Source organism: Scyliorhinus torazame, chromosome 15 (assembly GCF_047496885.1).
Source record: "Scyliorhinus torazame isolate Kashiwa2021f chromosome 15, sScyTor2.1, whole genome shotgun sequence".
In the NCBI taxonomy this organism is placed as follows: Eukaryota; Metazoa; Chordata; class Chondrichthyes; order Carcharhiniformes; family Scyliorhinidae; genus Scyliorhinus; species Scyliorhinus torazame.
In genome coordinates, this window is record NC_092721.1 from 140,491,829 (window position 1) to 140,511,347 (window position 19,519).

A 19,519-nucleotide genomic window follows, 5' to 3' on the forward strand; every position below is an offset into this window, starting at 1 on the left:
GTGACCAGGAGGACCTCTGACCAGTGTAGGAAGGAGACCAATAACCTCCACAGGACCGCAAGGGTAAGCTAACACCGGTCCCCTGGCATCCGTCCTGCCTGCCACCCTCCGCCAATGCAGGGACAGACACCTTGGTAGGCAATAGTATTGGACATGCTTCTGGGGTACAACTGCACCACACAGTTGCTGACGCACATCTGGTGGAAGCAGGAACATCAAAGGGAGTCAGCGGTCAGAGGTCTGCTGGATCCCAGGACTTAGCTGATTCCCGGTCAGATGCCGAGACTCTGGACAAGGTTATCCCGGAGCTGATGCAGGCATGCAAGGGTTCGGCCGTGAGCTTCAGGAGGGGATGTCATTGACACTCCGGCGAGTGCAGAGACGATTGGAGGAGTCCGAAAGGCTACGGGCACAGGAGATGATGCCGACGATGAGTGGCACCGAGGCCAACATTGCTAGGGTGGCGACCACAGTGGAAAGCCTGCAGCAAGAGGGGAGCGTCTTGTGTGGTGGTGTCCAAGGCGTGGCTCAGTCAGTGATGACCATGGCTGAGGGGCTCAACTGCATGGAGGGGTATATACAATTTTGGGGGATGGCATTTAGGACCCGCCGGCGCTGAGTCCCTTATCCCTCTAGCCCAGGTGCGACTCTCGACCAAAAGCGCCCAGCCCACCGACCTGACTCCTCCCCCCTGAGCACTGGGGCAGCAGCTCCAGTGGCCCTGGGCTACATGCCCATAAATGAAAATGGCTACACCCCCCCTTCGATCCCCTCAGCAGCCATTGCGCTAGGTTCCCGTTTTTAAATAGGAATGCTAAACAGCACCCGGGTGAACTCTCGCTGGAAAGCTGTTTAGTTCCCGGGTGGCTGTTAGATTGGGCTTCCATCTCGCTTATGAGATGGAGATTGCCCTCAATTTACCATGATTCACATTTGAACCAATCACAGAGTAAGATGTTTCTCCGGAATTCCTTATTGGTAACTGTCTTATGGCCCCTCTCCATAAATAGAGTCTCCACAAATTGAAATATTTTCTTTACATCTATCTATCAAACCACTTCAGGCCGTTATCAGTTCACCTCTTCATATTCTCTTTGCTGGAGAAAATATCTAAACAAAAATCTGAGAAGGGCTTGGTAGAAAATTCTTAGAAGCTGCAAAAAAGTTAGGTAACATTTTTGCCAGGACATGAAGTTATTGTGAAAAGCCCCTAGTCGCCACATTCCAGCGCCTGTTCGGGTACACAGAGGGGGAATTCAGAATGTCCAAATTACCTAATAGCACGAATTTCAGGACTTGTGGGAGGAAACAGGAGCACCCGGAGGAAACCTACACAAACACGGGGAGACATGTATTAGGGATGACCATTAACCAAAGTTCTTGCTTGTGATCGTTATCTAGCAGTCTTTGCTGAAAATGTGCACGTGTGAGCATCACACAAAGGATCAGGCTCCGCTGTTTACCCTTTCCAGAAAGATCAGACTGAAGAGGTTTACTGTTGAGGCACACATGTAAAATAAACCACTTGCGCAATATCAAAGCGCAGTCAGTGCCCTTGGAACTACACCTAGCAAGAGATGGCATCTTCAGGAGAGAAAGGAAGAATCTCATCAATTTAAAATAGATACTGTGAGGGTGAGGGTGGAGAATTATAGAAGTATGTTTTACACAGAAACTTATTGGATCATAAAATGCTTTATAGTGGAGAGTAGATGAAATACCTTTTGAGGAAAAACTGGATAATTTTTTGAAGTAAATAATTTGACAGGGCTCTGGGGAGAGAGTGGGATTAGTTTTGAATTCCTCAAACAAATAGCTGGCACAGATACAATGGACTGAACATCTGTTATATATTAAACTTAGTATGTGGCCGTAGTTTATTGAAATAGCATTCCCCCCTTAATCCTGTAGGTGGTGCTTTTTAATGTTCACTTCTTTCAGGATGGTCTCAAACTGGAAGAGGGAAGTGGTATCGTATTGATTGAATTTCAATCTTTGAGGCTCTGACTGCTGAAGGCACGGCTACCAATTATGGAGTAAAGGGAGCAGCAGAGATGATACACAAGAGGCTTAAATCAGAAGAATTGAGAGTTTACGGGCAGGGTCTGAAGGAGGATACAGAAATAGAAAGGGGGACAGTCATGAAGGCTTTTAACATTAGGTTGAGCATTTTAAGTTTACGAGACTTGCAAGCAAACCAATAGTAGGCCGTCAAGGGTAGGAGTGATAGGTAAATGGGACTTATTGCTCGATAGGATACAGACAAGCAGAGTTTTGGATGAGCTAAAGGATAGGAGGCAAGTTGGAAAAGTATTGGTATTGTAAAGTCAGGAGGTGATGAAAGAGGATGTGGCCTGTGATGCATTTATCTTCAAGATACTTCCTTTCTGTATCAGCCCAAAGATTGGTTTAGGCATATAACAGATCCTGTTATACTACCACCACCACTGGAAATTAAAATCAATCCTTATATAAATGCAAGATTTTTTCTATATGCTTTGAATGTTAGTGAAGTGAAAGTATCACTAACCATAGTTATTACTCATACTCCTTTGTCGGTAAATTTGTGCCATTTACCTGATTTTACCTATGCTGAAGAGTGGGTTATGTAGCGTGTGAAGGGATATAAAGGAAATAATGAAGGGATGAAATAAATAGAAAAAGAGGTCAATGAAACCAATTTGAATATATGACTCAAAAAATACTCAGAACATTTTCAAAGTAGCTCTGTATACTTCAAGCAACATACAAAGTATTTTTAGAAGGTTTTTACTTTGCTTTATTTTTGTTAATTTTTGGAAGCAGAGGGAATAAAAATGTTCTATGATACAAACATGAGCCATTGCAGAGATCAGGGGCGAAATTCTCCGGTATCGGCGCGATGTCCGCCGACCGGCGCCAAAAACGGCGCAAATCAGTCAGGCATCGCGCCGCCCCAAAGGTGCGGAATCCTCCACATCTTGGGGGGCCCAGCCCCAACCTTGAGGGCTTCGGCTAGGCCCGCGCCGGACTAATTTCCGCCCCGCCAGCTGGCGGAAAAGGCCTTTGGTGCATGCGCTGTGGAGGGAGTCTCTTCCGCCTCCGCCATGGTGGAGACCGCGGCGAAGGCGGAAGGAAAAGAGTGCCCCCACGGCACAGGCCCGCCCGTGGATCGGTGGGCCCCGATCGTGGGCCAGGCCACCGTGGGGGCACCCCCCGGGGCCAGGACCCCGGAGCCCGCCCACGCCGCCTTGTCCCGCCGGTAAGGTAGGTGGTTTAATCCACGCCGGCGGGACAGGCATCCTAGCAGCGGGACTTCGGCCCATCCGGGCCGGAGAATCGCGGGGGGGGGGGGGGGGGGGGGGGGGCGCCAACCGGCGCAGCGCGATTCCCGCCCCCGCCGAATCTCCGGTGCCGGAGAATTCGGCAACAGGCGGGGGCGGGATTCACGCCAGCCCCCGGCGATTCTCCAACCCGGCGGGGGGTCGGAGAATCTCGCCCCAGGTTGCAGTTGAGTACATTCAAGAAACTATTTGCAGTATATTGCATTTTGGGGGAAATCAAGTACAATGGCAGAAGAATTGTATGTTGATTAGGCATTCCATGCACCTTCCTATGCGATACTTGAGTCAAGAAGTCATAAACAGCAGAAAGATTTCAGATTTGAAATCTAATCGTTAAATTTCATTGACCACAGCAGAGAATTAAACAAATTCCTAGTTGAGCGCATCCAGATAAGTATTAGGTTGCACTTTTGACTTCCACATTCTGAAGAGACGTTCAGAGGTCAGAAAGTGAGCCACTCGTGGCAGATTATTCAGCTTCTGACTTGCTCTTGTAGTCACGGTGTTGACATGACTGATCCAGATCAGCTTCTAGTCAATGGTGACTCTCAAGATGCTGCCAGTTGGGAATTTGGTGAAGATCAAGGGAAAATGCTGGACTTTCTTTTGCCTGAAATGGTGTTTACCCAGCACTTACGTGGTGTAAAGGTTACCTGCCACCTGCCAACTGAAGCCTGGATGTTTTCCAGGTCCCGGCATGGAATGCTTCCTTATTTCAGAAATTCAAAATGGAACTCAACACGAAAACAGTACCACTCCTGACTTTCTGACTGAAGGAAGATCATTGATGAAGCACCTGAACATGAATGGGTCAAGGCACCACCCATGAAGAAATTCTACAACAATAGCCCATTGCGACCTATAATCTTCAATAGACTGGTCCATCTTTATTTGTGAAGCATTGTTTCTCCTTGGCCCAAGTCACCTTGGTTTTGTTAAGTACTATGTTCGGATGAGTGCTATCTTGATGTTTGGGCATTATAATTGGTTTCATGCACTCTTGGTTGCAGGTGTGGGGGATTGAATGAAGGCAACTGATACTACGAGACTGTACCCTCTACTTCAGGGGATGTGGAGAGGCACAAGAAAAGCTTTACAACGATTAACTACAGGGTGCAGTAACTGGTTAAAAAGTGCAGGAACCCCGAGCACCAGGGAGTTAAATGGAGTAGTGGCAGGAAACAGCCACTGATAATAATAATCTTTATTAGTGTCACAAGTAGGCTTACATTAACACTGCAATGAAGTTGCTGTGAAAATCCCCTAGTCGCCATACTCTGGCACCTGTTCGGGTACACTGAGGAAGAATTCAGAACTTCCAATTCACCTAACAAGCATATATGGAAAAGCTCCAAAAGTGGTGTATTTTCAGTATAGAGAAAAGATTGGAAAAAGCCAAGGAATTAGAGCTACATTTCTTACGTATCTAAGCATTGAAAACTTAGTATTCTTTATGCAGACATATATACCTAAGATCTAAGAAAAGGGCAAGGTCTAGGAGAGAGTAGTAGAAAAATCGCAAAGTGACATCACAGCAAAAGGAGTGTTGATAAATTACAGGTAGATATTTATTTATTTATTTACTTTTATAAATTTAGAGTACCCAATTCTTTTTTTTTCCAATTAAGGAGCAATTTAGCGTGGCCAATCCACCAACCTTGCACATCAGGGAGAATGTGCAAACTCCACATAGACAGCAACCCAGGGCCGGGATTGAACGTGGGTCCTCTGCGACGTGATGCAGTAGTTCTAACCACTGTGCCACCATGTCGCCCTTACAGGTGAATATTTAAATTTAATCTATCACTTAACTTAGATGAAGCAATTAGTTAAACTAAAAAAAGTCGATTAATTACTAAGCTTTAAAGGTAAGGCAGTTGGTGTCCAATGTAAGAAAGTTGCTAAATGCGATCATGATGCCCCCAGAAGGTGGGGAGGTGGAGGTAGTGGTCGCAATGGACGCAGAGAAGGCTTTTGATCGAGTAGAATGGGAATATTTGTGGAAGGTGCTGGGATGGTTCGGATTCTCACGGGGCTTTATTGACTGGGTCAGGTTACTGTCTCAGGCTCCTGTGGCGAGCGTACAGACGAATAGGATGACATCGGACTATTTTAGGCTACACCGGGGAACGAGGCAGGGTGCCCCCTCTCCCCACTGTTGTTCGCGCTAGCTATAGAGCCGCTGGCAATTGCGCTGAGAGCCTCAAGGGACTGGAAGGGGTTGGTCCGGAGGGGGAGTGGAACACAGAGTCTCACTTTACACAGACAACCTGCTCATGTATGTGTCGGACCCAGTGGGGGGTGGAAGAAATCATGAGGATTCTGGGGGTACAAACTGAATATGGGGAAAAGCGAGACGTTTGTTATCCAGGCAAGAGGACAGGAGAGGCGATTGGGGGAACTGCCATTTAGAGTGGTAGGGGGAAGTTTTAGGTGTTTAGGCATTCAAGTGGCGCGGGAATGGGAACGGTTACACAAACTTAATCTGGTCCGTCTGGTGGACTAAATGAAGGACGATTTTCGGAGGTGGGACGCGCTCCCGCTGTCACTAGCTGGGAAGGTCCAGACGGTGAAGATGACGGTCCTTCCAAGATTCCTGTTTGTGTTCCAGTGTCTCCCCATCTTTATTCCGCGCTCCTTCTTTAAACGGGTTAACAAAGTTATCACGGGCTTTGTATGGACGGGCAAGACCCCGCGAGTAAAAAAGGGGATGATTGAACGGAACTGGGGAGAGGGCGTGCTGGCGCTGCCAAACTTCAGTAACTATTATTGGGCGGCGAATATAGTCATGATCAGGAAGTGGGTGGCAGGGTGAGGGTCGGCATGGGAGCGTATGGAGGTGGCTTCATGTAAGGGCACCAGTTTGGGGGCGTTGATAACGGCGCCTCTGTCTCTCCCGCTGGCACGGTACTCCACCAGCCCCATGGTGTTGGCAGCCCTGAGAGTCTGGGGACAATGGAGGAAGCATGTGGGAGCAGAGGGAGCATCGGCCTGGTCCCCAATCCATAATAACCACCGGTTTGCCCCGGGAAAGATGGACGGGGGATTTCGGAGATGGCAGAGGGCAGGAATTGAGAGGATGGGGGATATGTTTATAGAAGGGAGCTTTCCTAGCTTGAGGGAGCTGGAGGAGAAATTCGGATTGGCAAGGGTAAACAAATTTAAATACCTGCAGGTGCGGGACTTCCTACGTAGACAGGTCTCAACCTTCCTGCTCCTACCACCAAGGGGGATTCAGGATAGGATAGTTTCCAGAGTGAGGGTGGGAGAAGGGAAGGTCTCCGACATCTATAAGGACCTCATGGGGTCAGAGGACACACAGACTGAGGAGTTGAAGCGCAATGGGAGGAGGGGTTAGGAGGAGAGATGGAGGATGGTCTCTGGGCGGATGCGTAGAGTAGAATCAACATGTCCACAACATGTGCCAGGCTCAGCCTGATACAGTTCAAGGTGGCTCACATGACAGTGGCCCGGATGAGCAGGTTCTTTGTTGCAGAAGACAGGTGTGCAAGGTGTGCGGGGAGGCCAGCGAACCATGTCCACATGTTTTGGACATGCCCAAAGCTCAGGGGATTCTGGCAGGGGTTTACAGATGTCATGTCCACGGTGTTAAAAACAAGGGTGGCACCGAGTCTGGAGGTGGCGATTTTCGGGGTGTCGGAAGATCCGGGAATCCAGGAGGAGAAAGAGACAGATGTTCTGGCCTTTGCTTCCCTGGTAGCCCGGAGACGGATACTGTTAGCTTGGAGGGACTCAAAGCCCCCGAAGTCGGAGACCTGGTTTACTGACATGGCTAGCTTTCTCTGTCTGTAGAAAATCAAGTTTGCCTTGAGAGGGTCACTGTTAGGGTTCGCCCGGAGGTGGCAACCGTTCGTCGACTTCTTTGCAGAAAATTAATCGACAGCAGAGAAGGGGGGGGGGTATTAATAAAGGTGGACCTGCAAGGGAGGTAGCAGGCTTTTTTTGCACTATGTTTACAGACTTATGTATATTGTTTATTTTGTCATTGTAAAACCAAAAAAACACCTCAATAAAATGTTTATTAAAAAAAAATTATGAAGCTTTAATTAATTAAATGAAAAAAGAACAAACAGTGATAGCAATACAGGTGATGTGCGACAGTTAGGGCATCTGGTAATTTGTAGATAGCATTGTGATCTTGGACAACCACATCTGCAGCAGTTCAACAAACTTTAATTCACAGAGTTGTTAAGATGGAATCTGTGGCACAGCTATTATGGGGCATCAGGAAGTTAGGAGTTAACTGGACACTTTGATCCAGAAGGCAGTCACACCTCTTAGGTTAAATAGTGATACCGGTGTTCAAGAATAGGAGGATACAACTGCAGGTCAGGCAGGTAAGGAGACCCCAGTTGCAGTGTTGGAAGAGCCTTGGCCTTTGTTCTTATCCAGCAGGTGAGAGGTTTGTGTGGATGAAGGCAAAGTTTGTAGGGTGGATGAATAAACTGACCACAGCACCATGTGGGTGATGGAATGAAAAGGAATGTGGTAGTAGCAGGGGACAATGCAGTCAAGGGGATTGGTACTGTTCTCTGCAACTACAACTGGGAATTCAAAGGTTGGGTTGCCTGTCCTGTCCCAGGATTATATAACTTTGTGCTGGAGAAAAACTTTGGAGCAGCAGGAGCAATCTAGTTGTCGTGGTCACCATAGAAATGAATGAATTAGGTAGAAATAGAAATGAGGTTCTGCCGAGAGCGTTTAAGGAGCTAGGATCCAAATTCATAAGCAGAATTTCAAAAGTAATCATCTCTGGAGTACTACTATCATGCACAAATTGATATCAGGTCAAACACATCAGAGAATTGAATATGTGGCTCAAAGAGTGATGTGGAAGAGGAGGTTTCAATTCATGGGGTTCTGGTTCCAGTATTGGAGAAAGAGGAATATTTTGGGACATATTGGCGATATTTTGGGAGGGATCTGTTTAAACCAGGCAGTGACCAGAGTCATATCAAACCAAATAACTAAGGGCAGAATATTATGGCCCCTCCTGCCGGTGGAATTTTCTGGTCCTGCCAAAGTCAATGGAGATTTGAAGGACTCACTGTGTTATGCTGCCCCGCCCCTGCTGCGATGTGATCGTAAAATTCCAACCAATGCTGTAGATCAAATAAAAAGGGAGCAAGTAGAGTTCAAGTGAGGGCAAATTTATAAATCTAAGGAGTATTGAGTGGTGTAGTGATTTGGTTTAAGATAAGCAGGGAGTGACTGGAAGGAACACAGCATAATGAGTGTGGTCAAGTCAGGGAAAATGGTCAAATATTAAATATTCCAGGGGTCTTGAGATTTCAAAAAGAGAGACAGAATAGAAAAGGTGGTGGTGGGGGTCGAGGGATGGTGGTGCGCAGTGGCCCTGACAATAAAGGATAACATAGGACAGAATAAGGCGTTTAAGGGCAGTAAGTGAGTTAAAAGAAAAGGCTTACAATACTGATATCTTATTACCATGGCAGCATGATGGATAGGGTCAGCTATAACTGGGCAATATCAGAACCCCACAAGATTGTGGGATCAAACAAGGTTGTTTTCTGGCACCAACGCTTTTTGGCATATCATTCTCTTCACTGCCACAGAATGTCTTCAGGTCATCCACAGCGGGTGTCTACGAACATGGCAGAACCAACAGAAGGCTGTTCAGCCTTGCTTACCTGAGATCCATAAGACTGTAAGTTATAGGAGCAGCATTAGGCCATTCGGCCCATCGAGTCTGCTCCGTCATTCGATCATGGCTGATATGTTTCTCATCCCTGTTCTCCTGTTTTCTTCCCGAAACCCCTCATCCCCTTGTTAATCAAGAACCGATCTATCTCTGTCTTAAAGACACTCAGTGATTTGGCCTCCACAGCCTTCTGCAGCAAAGAGTTCCACAGATTCACCACCCTCTGGCTGAAGAAATCCTCCTCATCTTAGTTTTAAAGGATTGTCCCTTCAGTCTGAGGTTGTGCCCTCGCGTACTAGTCTCTCCTACTAGTGGAAAAACCTTCCCCACATCCACTCTATCTAGGCCTCTCTATAAGTTTCAGTGAGATCCCCCTCATCCTTCTAAACGTCATCGAGTACCGACCCAGAGTCTTCAACTGCTCCTCGTATGACATGCCCTTCATATCTGGGATCATTCTTGTGAACCCCCTCTGGACTCCCTCCAAGGCCAGCATATCCTTCCTTAGATACGGGACCCAAAACAGCTCACAATATTCCAAATGGGGGCCGATCAGAGCCTTATACAGCCTCAGCAGTATATCTCTGGTCTTGTATTCTAGCCCTCTTGAAATGAATGCTAACATTGTATTTGCCTTCCTAACTGCCAACTGAAACTGCATTTTAACCTTAAGAGAACCCTGAACTTGGACTCCTAAGTCCCTTTGTGCTTCAAATTATGAAGCCTTTCCCCATTTAGTAAATAGTTATGCCTCTATTCTTCCTAGCCAAGTGCATAACCTCATACTTTTCCACATTGTATTCCATCTGCCACTTTTTTGCCCACTCGCTTAGCCTGTCCAAGTCCTTCTGCAGCCTCCCCGCTTCTTCAACACCACCTGTCCCTCTGCATATCTTTGTATCATCTGCAAACTTAGCAACAATGCCCTCAGTTCCTTCTATCAGCCCGTTAATGTATATCGAGTTTTAAGTGGTGGCTCCAAGGATAGTGAACACATTGGGCTGGATTCTCTGATTTTGAGACTAAGTGCTGACATCAGCGTGGGAATGGCAAAAACGGCGCCGCCCCCAATTTCGGCGCCAATGTGGATTATCCGGCCGATCGCTGAACGCGATTTTGGCATTGGAGACAGGAGAATCCCGCCCATTGGCTCAAATCTTCCAAAGTTTCCTAGAATCTTGCATGGTTACAGAGGATTAGAAGGAAGCAAATATAGCACCACTATGTAAAAAAGGAGAGAGAGAAAACGGAAAACTCCATTCCAGTTAGCCTAAAATCAGTCATCGGGAAAATGCTAGAATTCACTTTTAAGGAAGTGATAACAGAGCAATATTACAAGGGGCTAGGATTCAAGTATAGGAAATTTACTCAAATTACAGGGCTTGGTCAGAGCACACCTGGAGTACTGTGCAAAGTTTTGTAGCCATGCCTAGTGCTGAATTCTACTGCTGACCCAATTAAAATCAGAAGAGCCAGAAGAGCAGGTCATGGTAGTTTGAAGAAATATACATACTCTGCTCCTTGTCAAAGTTTTGATACACTAGCCAATGTTTGCTGAGATGGAAGTGAGTGTCTTTTTCCTCAGTCCTTCTCCCTTATACCAATGATCTTAAGAGGGGCAGCTGGTGGTTTTGCCTCACCACTGCATCTGAGTGGCTGGGACCCATGAAATCTGAGACTGTCAGGATCTTGGCCATTCTTTAAAAAAAATTAATTTTCAGGATGTGGGCTTCGCTGGCTAGGCCAGAAATTGTTCCCCATTGCTAATAGCACTTGAGAAGGTGGTGGTGAGCTTTCTTCTGGAACTGCTGTAGTCCAAATGATGCAGGTACACTCATTGTGCTATTAGGGAGGGAGTTCCAGGATTTTGACCCAGTGGCAGTGACTGAACGACGATATATTTTCCAGTCAAGATGATGAGTGACTTGGAGGGGAACTTCCAGGTGGTGGTGTTCCCATGTATCTGCTGCCCTTGTCCTTCTATATGGTAGTGGTTGTGGATTTGGAAGGTGCTGCCTAAGGAGCTTTGGCGTGTTCCTAGTAGATGATACACACTGCTCCTACTGTGCGTCGGTGATGGAGGGAGTGAATGTTTGTGAAAGGGGTGCCAATCAAGCGGGCTGCTTTGTCCTCGTGAACCCTTGCTAGAGGTCGGGCGGAGTTTGCCAGAATGGCTGAAGAATTTTGATTTGAATACTTTTATGTCATTTATTTCTTTCAAAAATATACTGAAATCATACAAACTCTGTGACACTAACCTTTTCGTAATAGAACCTCAGGGGCTATATAGTTTGGAGTTCCAACCAATGAATGGGCGAGGCACCTTTGGTGTTGTCGCGCAGCCCTCTGTTCAAGGGTTTTTAACCTGTCGCCACATTTACAGTCAGATAAGTCCCCCCAGAGATCACTTGGTTCCATGCTGTCCTGTCTGTCATGGTTCCCTTTTTGTAAATTGGGAAATAAAACAGATTAAACTAAAAACTCCTTTCGCAACAAAATGTTTTGCTTAGTCTTACTATTTTTTGTTAACCTGAGTCGAGATGTTTAAGTCCTGCGATCAAGCGATGAGAATTGAGGTACCTTGACAGAATGCAGATGTGAATAATCGATCTAAATTGCATTAATCTAAACAATTATTTACATTGATATTTTTGAGTTGGGAAAATCAACAGTTTCAAAATGACACCTGTGTTTAAGTCTCATAAATTACATTTCATGCCTTATTCTATCTTCCATTTAAATGACTGGCACATGATATAAATCTTTCGATAATGAAATACAAAATGAACAGCCTCAATACAAGAAAAAATACTAAAGTAATACATCAGAGAAGAATCGTATAAAAGATTCGGGATTTAAAAATACAATGAACCCAATATTGTAACCATGTTATTTAGCACTGTTACTGTATACATTCATATCAGAAAGACATGGCTAACAATACAATGATGCCCATTTCTCAGAAAGTTGGTTGCAGAGGATTAAGGCCCATAAATTGCTTAAGTTGCTCAATATATCTTAATGGTATCAGTAGCTATGTCCCACTCCGCTGTGCAGTGCAAAGACACACAATCACTGTTTGGAAAGAATGCTGAATGAAATGCTATAGGTGCAATTCAGGAAAGAAAAGTTAGATTTCGCTTTTGTGTGCGCTTGGCGGGGTTTCTCGGCGGCTCCAACGCCAAGAATCGCCCTGCTATTCAATGGCACTTAGCCATTTTTGAGGCCTTGGGGTGTTTATCCCTGCCGAGCCTACACTCTATTTCCTGCTGACGAGTTGATCTTGCCAGCAGGAACGGCTCCTCATAGATCGGGATGCCATTTTGAACGGCAGCAACACCATTTTCAACTCCCCGCCCATTTTATTGACCCCCATCCCCACCTCCGGCCCCACCCTTTACAGTGCCTACCTGGCATGTGGGCATGCTGGCACTGCCTACCTGGCATGTGGGCATGCTGGCACTGCCAGCCTGGCACTGTGTCACCTGGGCACTGCCAGGGTGCCAGACTGGCAATGGCAAGGTTTCCAGGTACCACCCTGCCTTGCACCCAACCATCTGGGGTCTCTAATGGCCTGCAAGAACTATGGATAATCGATCATTAGATTTGCGGTAGAGCCAAAGGGCATTCACTTACTTCAATGTAATATTTAAATTATATATGTAATTCCCAGATGAAAAAAGGTTGGAGTCAGCTGGTCAATAAGGGAGTTCCTTAATAGGGACAGAAATGCTGGAGAAAGGGTTGTAAACTTCATTAGCAATATAAAATCAAGGAATATGTTCAAAAGGCGGCACAGTGGCACATTGGTTAGCACTGGTGCCGATGACGCTGAGGACCTGGGTTCGATCCCGACCCCTGGTCGCTGTCTGTGGGGAGTTGCACATTCTTCTCGTGTCTGCGTAGTTTTCACTCCCACAACCCAAAGATGTGCAGGTTAGGTGTATTGGCCGCACTAAATTACCCCTTAATTGGAAAAAAATATTTGGGTACTCTAAATTTATGTTTTAAAAAGGATTATGTTCAAGCTTTGCACCTTTTTTCAATGACCAGGGTGCTTGGGGAGCCTATAGTTCTTCATTGCTTTCTCAGTGGCAATGCCTCAGCCAAGCAGAGTTGGCTTGCCAACCATCAGTCTTTTTCCCTGATGTATAAATTGTCGTGATCATTTGAAATTTGGCATTCTTGCTTTTGTCCTGATGAGTGCAAGACAAAAAAGCTTCAGCAATATGTCTCGCTTTTCGGTAATACTGAAAGTTGTGTTGAAAGTAAAATAGCATGGGCCACCGTAATAGAGGCTGGGAAAGTCGCTGGACTTTCCCCTCCAACCATGAGGAGCAGGAATACAACCACTGACCAGCAGGGGCCACAATAGGCCGCAGAGACCAGGGGAACAGTAGGCCCCACGAGGATCTACCCACCCGCGGCCATCTCCCATGTGACAAGGCTTATGATGTGGAAGAAGATGACAGCATCTGCCAGCAGTTACACAGCGTGACTGCACCAAGATTGGCGCTCATACAGATCTCACTGCAATTTAATGGTCACCCAATTTGCATGGAGCCTGACACTGTGGCGGCAGTGTCTATAGTCAGTCATCGTATGTTCGACCGTATTTTGTCTTGTCTTCAATCACTGACCATTGCTGGACACCAACGCAAGGCCAGTCACTTAAACGGGGGGAAGCACTGGCAATAGCGGACACTTCAACTGTTCCAGTCGAGTATGGTCAAAAATCTGCAAATCGTCCTCTGGTGGTGGTCCATGGAAGCAGTTCGAGCTTGCTGGGGCGTGACTGGTTATGTCACCTGCAGTTAGATTGGCAGCGGGTGTGCCTCATGCACCCACATGACCCTAAAGGGGTTCTGACACAATTTCCATCAGTATTCCAGGATGATTTGGGCACCAAAGGGGCTATGGCCCGAATGGAAGTGGACCCCATGGCTCAAAGAACAAAGAACAATATAGCACAGGGGCAGACCCTTCGGCCCCCCAAGCCTGTACCGGTCATGATGCCAACCTTGGCAAAAACCCTCAGCACTTCCTTGTGCCGTATCCCTCTATACCCATCCTATCCATGTATTTGTCAAGATGCCTTTTTAACGGCGTTAATGTATCTGCTTCCACAACCTCCCCTGGCAACATGTTCCAGGCACTCACCACCCACTGTGTAAAAAACCTGCCTCGCACATCTCCTCTAAACTTTGCCCCATCGACCTTAAACCTATGCCTCCTGACCCCTCCACCTGGGGAAGAGTGCCTGCCCATCCACTCTATCCATGCCCTTCATAATCTTGTAGACCTCCCTCAACCTCCGTTGTGCTAAAGAAAACAGTCTGAGTCTATTCAGCCTCTCTGCATAGCTAGCACCCTCCAGACCAGGCAACATCCTTGTAAACCTCCTCTGCATCCTCTCCAAAGCCTCCACATCCTTCTGGTAGTGTGGTGACCAGAATTGAGCACAATATTCCAATTGCGGCCTTACCAACTGCAGCATGACTTGCCAGTTTTTATACTCAATGCCCTGTGCAATGAAGGCAAGCATTCCGTATGCTTTCTTGACTACCTTGTCCACTGTGTTGCCACTTTCAAAGATCTGTGGACCTGCACGCCCCGATCTCTCTGACTTTCTATATTCCTGAGAGTTTTGCCATTTACGTTATATTTCCCCTCTATATTAGACCTACCAAAATGCATTACCTCACAATTGTCGGGATTAAACTCCATTTGCCATTTCTCTGCCCAATTCTCCAACCTATCTATGTCCTGCTGTATCCTCTGGCAATCCTCAACACTATCTGCCATTCCACAAATGGGCAGCACGGTAGCACAAGTGGATAGCACTGTGGCTTCACAGCATCAGGGTCCCAGGTTCGATTCCCCGCTGGGTTACTGTCTGTGTGGAGTCTGCACATTCTCCCCGTGTCTGCGTGGGTTTCCTCCGGGTGCTCCGGTTTCCTCCCACAGTCCAAAGACGTGCAGGTTAGGTGGATTGGCCATGTTAAATTGCCCTTGGTGACCAAAATAAAGTTAGGAGTTGTTATTGGGTTACGGGGATAGGGTGGAAGTGAGGGCTTAAGTGGGTCGGTGCAGTCTCGATGGGCCGAATGCCGTCCTTCTGCACTGTATGTTCTATGTTCTAAACCTTGGTGTCATCCGCGAACTTACTAATCAGACCAGCTACATTTTCCAACAAATCGTTTATGTGTACTACAAACAACAGAGGCCCCTGCACAGATCCCTGTTGAACACCACTAATCACAATTTCCCATTCAGAAAATCACCCTTCTACTGCTACCCTTTGCCTTCTGTGACCGAGTCAGTTCTGTATCCATCTTACCACCTCACCTCTGATCCTGTGTGACTTCATCTTTTGTACCAGTCTGCTATGAGGCACCTTGTCAAAGGCTTTACTGAAGTCCATGTAAACAACATCCACTACCCACCCCTCATTAATCATCTTTGCACCTCCTCAAAAAACCCGATCAAGTTAGTGAGGCACAACCTCCCCTTCACAAAACCATGCTGTCTATCGCTGAGTTCATTTGTTTCCAAATGGGTATAAATCCTGTCCCTTCGAATTCTCTCCAATAATTTACCTACAATCAACGTGAGGCTCACCGGCCTATAGTTTCCTGAATTATCCCTGCTACCTTTCTTAAACAGCGGTATCACATTAGCTATTCTCCAGTCCTTTGGGATCTCACCTGTAGCCAATAAGGATACAAAGATGTCGGTTAAGGCCCCAAGCAATTTCCTCCCTTGCTTCCCTCAGTATTCTGGGGTAAATCCCATCCAGCCCAGGAGACTTATCCACGTTAATATCTTTTAAAAGACCCAGTACCTCCTCCTTTTCGGTGTCAACATGATCCAGACTGTCCACACACCCTATCCAAGAATCATCTTCCACAATTCCTTTTCTTTGGTGAACACTGATGCAAAACGTACTCATTTAGTACCTCGCCCATTTCCTCTGGCTCAACACATAGATCCCCCGTACTGTCCTTAAGTGGTCCAATCCTTTCCCTGGCCACCCTCTTGCTTTTTACATATGAATAAAACGCTTTGGGATTCACCTTAATCCTACTTGCGAAGGATTTTTCATGACTCCTCCTCGCCCTCCTAATTTCTTTATACGCAAGGGTTTCGACTGTCCCCACTCATCTAGACTGCACAAAAGCCTCCTTTTTCTTTTTGACGAGGTACACAATATCCCTTGTTATCCAAGGCTCCCTAAACTTCCCAGACTTATCCTTTGTTCACGCAGAAACGTGACTTTCCTGAATCCTAATCAACTTCGCTTGAAAAACTTCCATATGTCCGATGTTGATTTACCCTCCAACAGCCGCACCCAATCCAAATTCTTCAATTCCTGTCTAATGTTATCATAATTTGCCTTTCCCCAGTTTGCACCTTTACACAAGGGTTACCCTCATCCCTATCCAAAAGTACCCTAAAACTTATGGAATTGTGGTCACGACTCCCAAAATGTTCAACTGCGCTACATCTCGCCTGACCTGCATGCCTTACGACCAAGGTAGATGCTGAATTGGACCAGATGGGGAGTTTGAGCATCATATGCCCGGTGCAGTTCTTCGACTGGATAGCGCCAGTCATCCTGGTCATGAAGCCTGACGGATCAGTGCACTGATCTGGTGACTAGAAGATGATGGTCAACCCTGTGTCTCGAGTGGACTGTTATCCAGTCCCTAGGATCCAGGATCTTTATGCGAAGCTCAGAGGAGGTTGCACATTTACAAAACTCGACATGAGTCATGCTTACTTCCAGTTGGTCCTAGTCCCTGAGTCCAGACGCTGCATAGCCGTGAACACGCACCGGTGGTTGTATGAAAATACCTGTTCTTTGGGGTTTCCTCTGCATGCGCAATATCCAGCGCGTAATGGAGAATATGCTGCGAAGCCTACCTTGTGTGGCGGTCTACCTAGACGACGTCCTGATCACGGGCTCGTCCAGGGGTGCCTGCAAAACCGGACCGAGGCACGGCATCTGCATCTGGCAGAAGCCAGTATCTGCCTCCGGCAGAAGAAATGTATCTTCAACACCGCCAAAGTAAAGTACCAAGGCCTAAGTGGCATTTAATTGGCTACTTATTGATCTGAACAGGAAGGGTGTCCTTGACGTCCCCTGCCCCAATTTCATCAGAGTGGGCAATGGCCTCTTCACCTCGCGTCTTGCTACTCAATTACAACACCCCCTCAGTGTGCTAGTAATATGGGCCGGGAGTCTCCCCTACCCGGCGGGCAGGGGGTCCTGGCGGGTCGGAGTGGCGGGAACGACTAAAGATGCGGATTTTTCCGCACATTTAGGGGCCAAGCCCTCACCTTGAGAAAGGTGAAAGGCCTTTGGCATCACGCCAGCCGGGGCCGAAAGGACTTCGCCAGCCAGTGGAAGTCCGCGCATGTGCGGGAGCGTCAGCGGCTGCTGACGTCATCCCCTGCTCATACGCAGGGGGGGTGTCTCTTACACGTCGGCCATGGTGAAGGCTGTGGCCGAGGCGGAGGGAAAAGAGTGCCCCCACGGCACAGGCCCGCCCGTGGATCGGTGGGCCCCGATCGCAAGCCAGGCCACTGTGGGGGAACCCGAGGCACGGCATCTGCATCTGGCAGAAGCCGGTATCTGCCTCCGGCAGAAGAAATGTATCTTCAACACCGCCAAAGTAAAGTACCAAACACCCCCCCACCATGACCCTGGAGCCCGCCCGCACCTCCTAGTCCCGCCGGTAAGAGAGGTGGTTTGATTCTCACCGGCGGGACAGGCATTCCAGCAGCAGGACTTCGGCCCATCGCGGGCCAGAGAATTGGCGGGGGGTGCCCGCCGACCGGCGCAGCCCCGCCAAATATCGACCCCGGCGTGGGGTCGGAGAATCCCGCCCCAGATGAGAGCCCATTGTTACACAGAACCAGCTGACATCAATTTTCAAACTCACTATGACATGGATTTCAGCAAAGCCTTTGACAACTTATAAAGAAGGCAAATGCACGTGGGATACATGGTAATTTGATACGGTGGATTCAAATTTGGCTTAGTTGTAGGAGACAAAGGGTGATGACAGATGGTTGCTTTAGAGACTGGAAGCCAGTGTCCATTAGCGTATCACAGGGATCTGTGCAGCGTCCTCTATGATTCGTCATTTATATAAACAACATAGAAAACTATGTGGGGGGTAGGATCAGTAAGTTTCCGGATGACACAAAGATTGGACGGTATTTTCTATGTTTATGTTATGTTGCGGTTAAGTGTCTTGGGTTACAGGAAGATATAGACGGGATGGTCAAATGGGCAGATAAGTGGCAGATAGGATTTAACCCTGAAAAATGTGTGATATAAGGTAATTTGACAAGTATTCAATGAACGACATGGAACTCCTAATTTCTGACGAACGAAGGGACCTTGGCGTGTTTGTCCATAGCTCTCTGAAGGCAGAAGGGCAAATTAATAAGGTGGTGAAAAAGGCATATGGGACACTTGCTTTTATCAGTCGAGGAAAAGATTACAAAAGCAGGGAAGTCATGTTGGAGGAATACAGAACTTTGGTGAGGCCACAGCTGGACTACTAAGTGGAGTTCTGGATGCCACATTAGAGGAAGGATGTGATTGCACTGGAGGGAGTGTAGAGGAGATTTACCAGGATGTTGCCTGGGATGGAACATTTAAGTTGGAGCAGAGAAGACTGAGGGGTGATCTGATCGAGGTGTACAAGATTATGAGGGGCAGGGTGGATAGAGTGAGCAGTTCCCCTTAGTTTAAGTTGCGAGAGGTCACAAGTTCAAGGTGAGGGGCAGGAGGTTGAGGGGGGCAATGTGAGGAAACTCTTTTTTGTCCAGAGGGTGGTGATGGTCTGGAATTTACTGACTGGGGTGGTGTTAGAGGCAGGTTGCCTCATATCCTTTAAAAAGTGCCTGAATGAGCACTTGGCATGCCATAACATTCAAGACTACGGGACAAGTGCTTGTAATTGGGATTAAGTAGGTAGGTCAGGTGTTTTTCACATGTTGGGCTGAAGGGCCTCTTCTGCACTGTGTGGTTCTGTGAAATCTTCATCAAATTTGAATTTGTTTTTTTATGTCTGTGGGGACAATTTAAAAGACAAGAACAATCTTTTATATGGTCACTCACCTTCGTCCTCTTGCAAGCCCACTGGGGTCTGTGTAAAATTGATTTCCAATGTATTTAGGAGAGCAGATGCCAATAATAACATTATTGGACAACAGTAGAATCTATTTTGGCACCTATCTTCCACAACCAATATATAAAGGAACACTACCGTTTTAAATTAAGGGTCAATTTAGCACAGCCAATCCACCTACGCCGCACATCTTTGGATTAGAATCATAGAATTTACAGTGCAGAAGGAGGTGATTCAGCCCATCGAGTCTGCCCTTGGAAAGAGCACCCTCCCCTCAACCCACACCTCCTCCCCATTCCCGTAACCCAGTCACCCCACCTAGCCTTTTTTGGACACGAAGGGCAATTTAGCATGGCCGAACCACC

At 47.1% G+C, this 19,519-nt stretch overlaps 1 protein-coding gene across 4 annotated transcripts in view; it reads right to left on the reverse strand.

Moving 5' to 3' along the window:
* The window catches only part of lats2 (large tumor suppressor kinase 2), a 191,339-nt gene that overhangs the window by 13,595 nt on the left and 158,225 nt on the right, over window positions 1-19,519 (reverse strand). For all 4 annotated transcript variants that reach the window (XM_072476837.1, XM_072476840.1, XM_072476838.1 and 1 more), the window contains exon 6: window positions 11,265-11,447. In XM_072476837.1, coding sequence (XP_072332938.1) covers window positions 11,265-11,447 — 183 coding nt within the window. The remainder of the gene's footprint in view (window positions 1-11,264; window positions 11,448-19,519) is intronic.